An 818-nucleotide genomic window follows, 5' to 3' on the forward strand; every position below is an offset into this window, starting at 1 on the left:
ACCATGCCCACCTACAAGGTGACACCGTTGCCCGGCCCTTGTTCTTTGAGTAAGAACATCCCCACTGGCAGCTGAGGAGGTGCTTAAGCTGGATCACAGAGAAGCAGCTGATCTTAGCGGCGTCTCTATCCCGCTGCAGGTTCCCCCAGGATGTGGCCCCCTTGGGGCTGGACAAGCAGTTCCTGTGGGGCCGGAGCCTGCTGGTGACGCCAGTGCTGGAGCCCGGGGTGGACTCAGTCATGGGCTATGTCCCCCGAGGCGTGTGGTATGACTTCTACACGGTGAGGAGCACCACGGCACTCAGCTGGAGGTCGGATGGTCTCTGCTCGACCATCTCAGGGCTGCGGGTGGGAAGCCACAGCTGAGCCCAGCAAGCCCTGATGGAGAAAGGGGTGGGGATGGCAGCTGCCCAGACCCATGCCCAAGGTCCCCCACTGTGCCCCGACCCCCTCATGCCTGTGTCTCTCGCCTCCTGCCCAGGGCTCCTCGGTGAACAGCAGTGGGGAGATGTTGAAGATGTTGGCCCCCCTGGAGCACCTCAACCTGCATGTCCGGGAGGGTGCCATCCTCCCCACCCAGGTGAGCGCCCACCCATCACCTCCCTGGGGTCTGTCCACAACGTGTGTGTCCCCACCAGCATCTCAGCTTCCAGACCTCCAACCCGGCTGCTTGCAAGCCTACAGCACCCATGTCTTTAACCTCAGAACCCGGGGACCACCAGTGGGGCAACCCGAGGGAATCCCCTGCGCCTCATCGTGGCCTTGTCCCAGAGTGCCACTGCCTGGGGGGACCTCTTCTGGGATGATGGAGAGAGCCTG

The 818-nt window shown here is 63.1% G+C and overlaps 1 protein-coding gene across 1 annotated transcript in view; it reads left to right on the top strand.

Annotated features, from left to right (window-relative positions):
• Nucleotides 1-815, top strand: part of GAA (glucosidase, alpha; acid) — a gene marked incomplete at its 3' end in the record, with an annotated part of 8372 nt that extends 7557 nt beyond the window's left edge. Inside the window, exons 15-18 of the mRNA XM_010139334.1 lie at nt 19-49; nt 140-281; nt 481-579; nt 705-815. Coding sequence (XP_010137636.1) covers nt 19-49; nt 140-281; nt 481-579; nt 705-815 — 383 coding nt within the window. The remainder of the gene's footprint in view (nt 1-18; nt 50-139; nt 282-480; nt 580-704) is intronic.
• Between the last annotated feature and the right edge of the window lie 3 nt (nt 816-818).

This window comes from Buceros rhinoceros, unplaced genomic scaffold (genome assembly GCF_000710305.1).
Source record: "Buceros rhinoceros silvestris isolate BGI_N320 unplaced genomic scaffold, ASM71030v1 scaffold14277, whole genome shotgun sequence".
Classification (NCBI taxonomy): Eukaryota; Metazoa; Chordata; class Aves; order Bucerotiformes; family Bucerotidae; genus Buceros; species Buceros rhinoceros.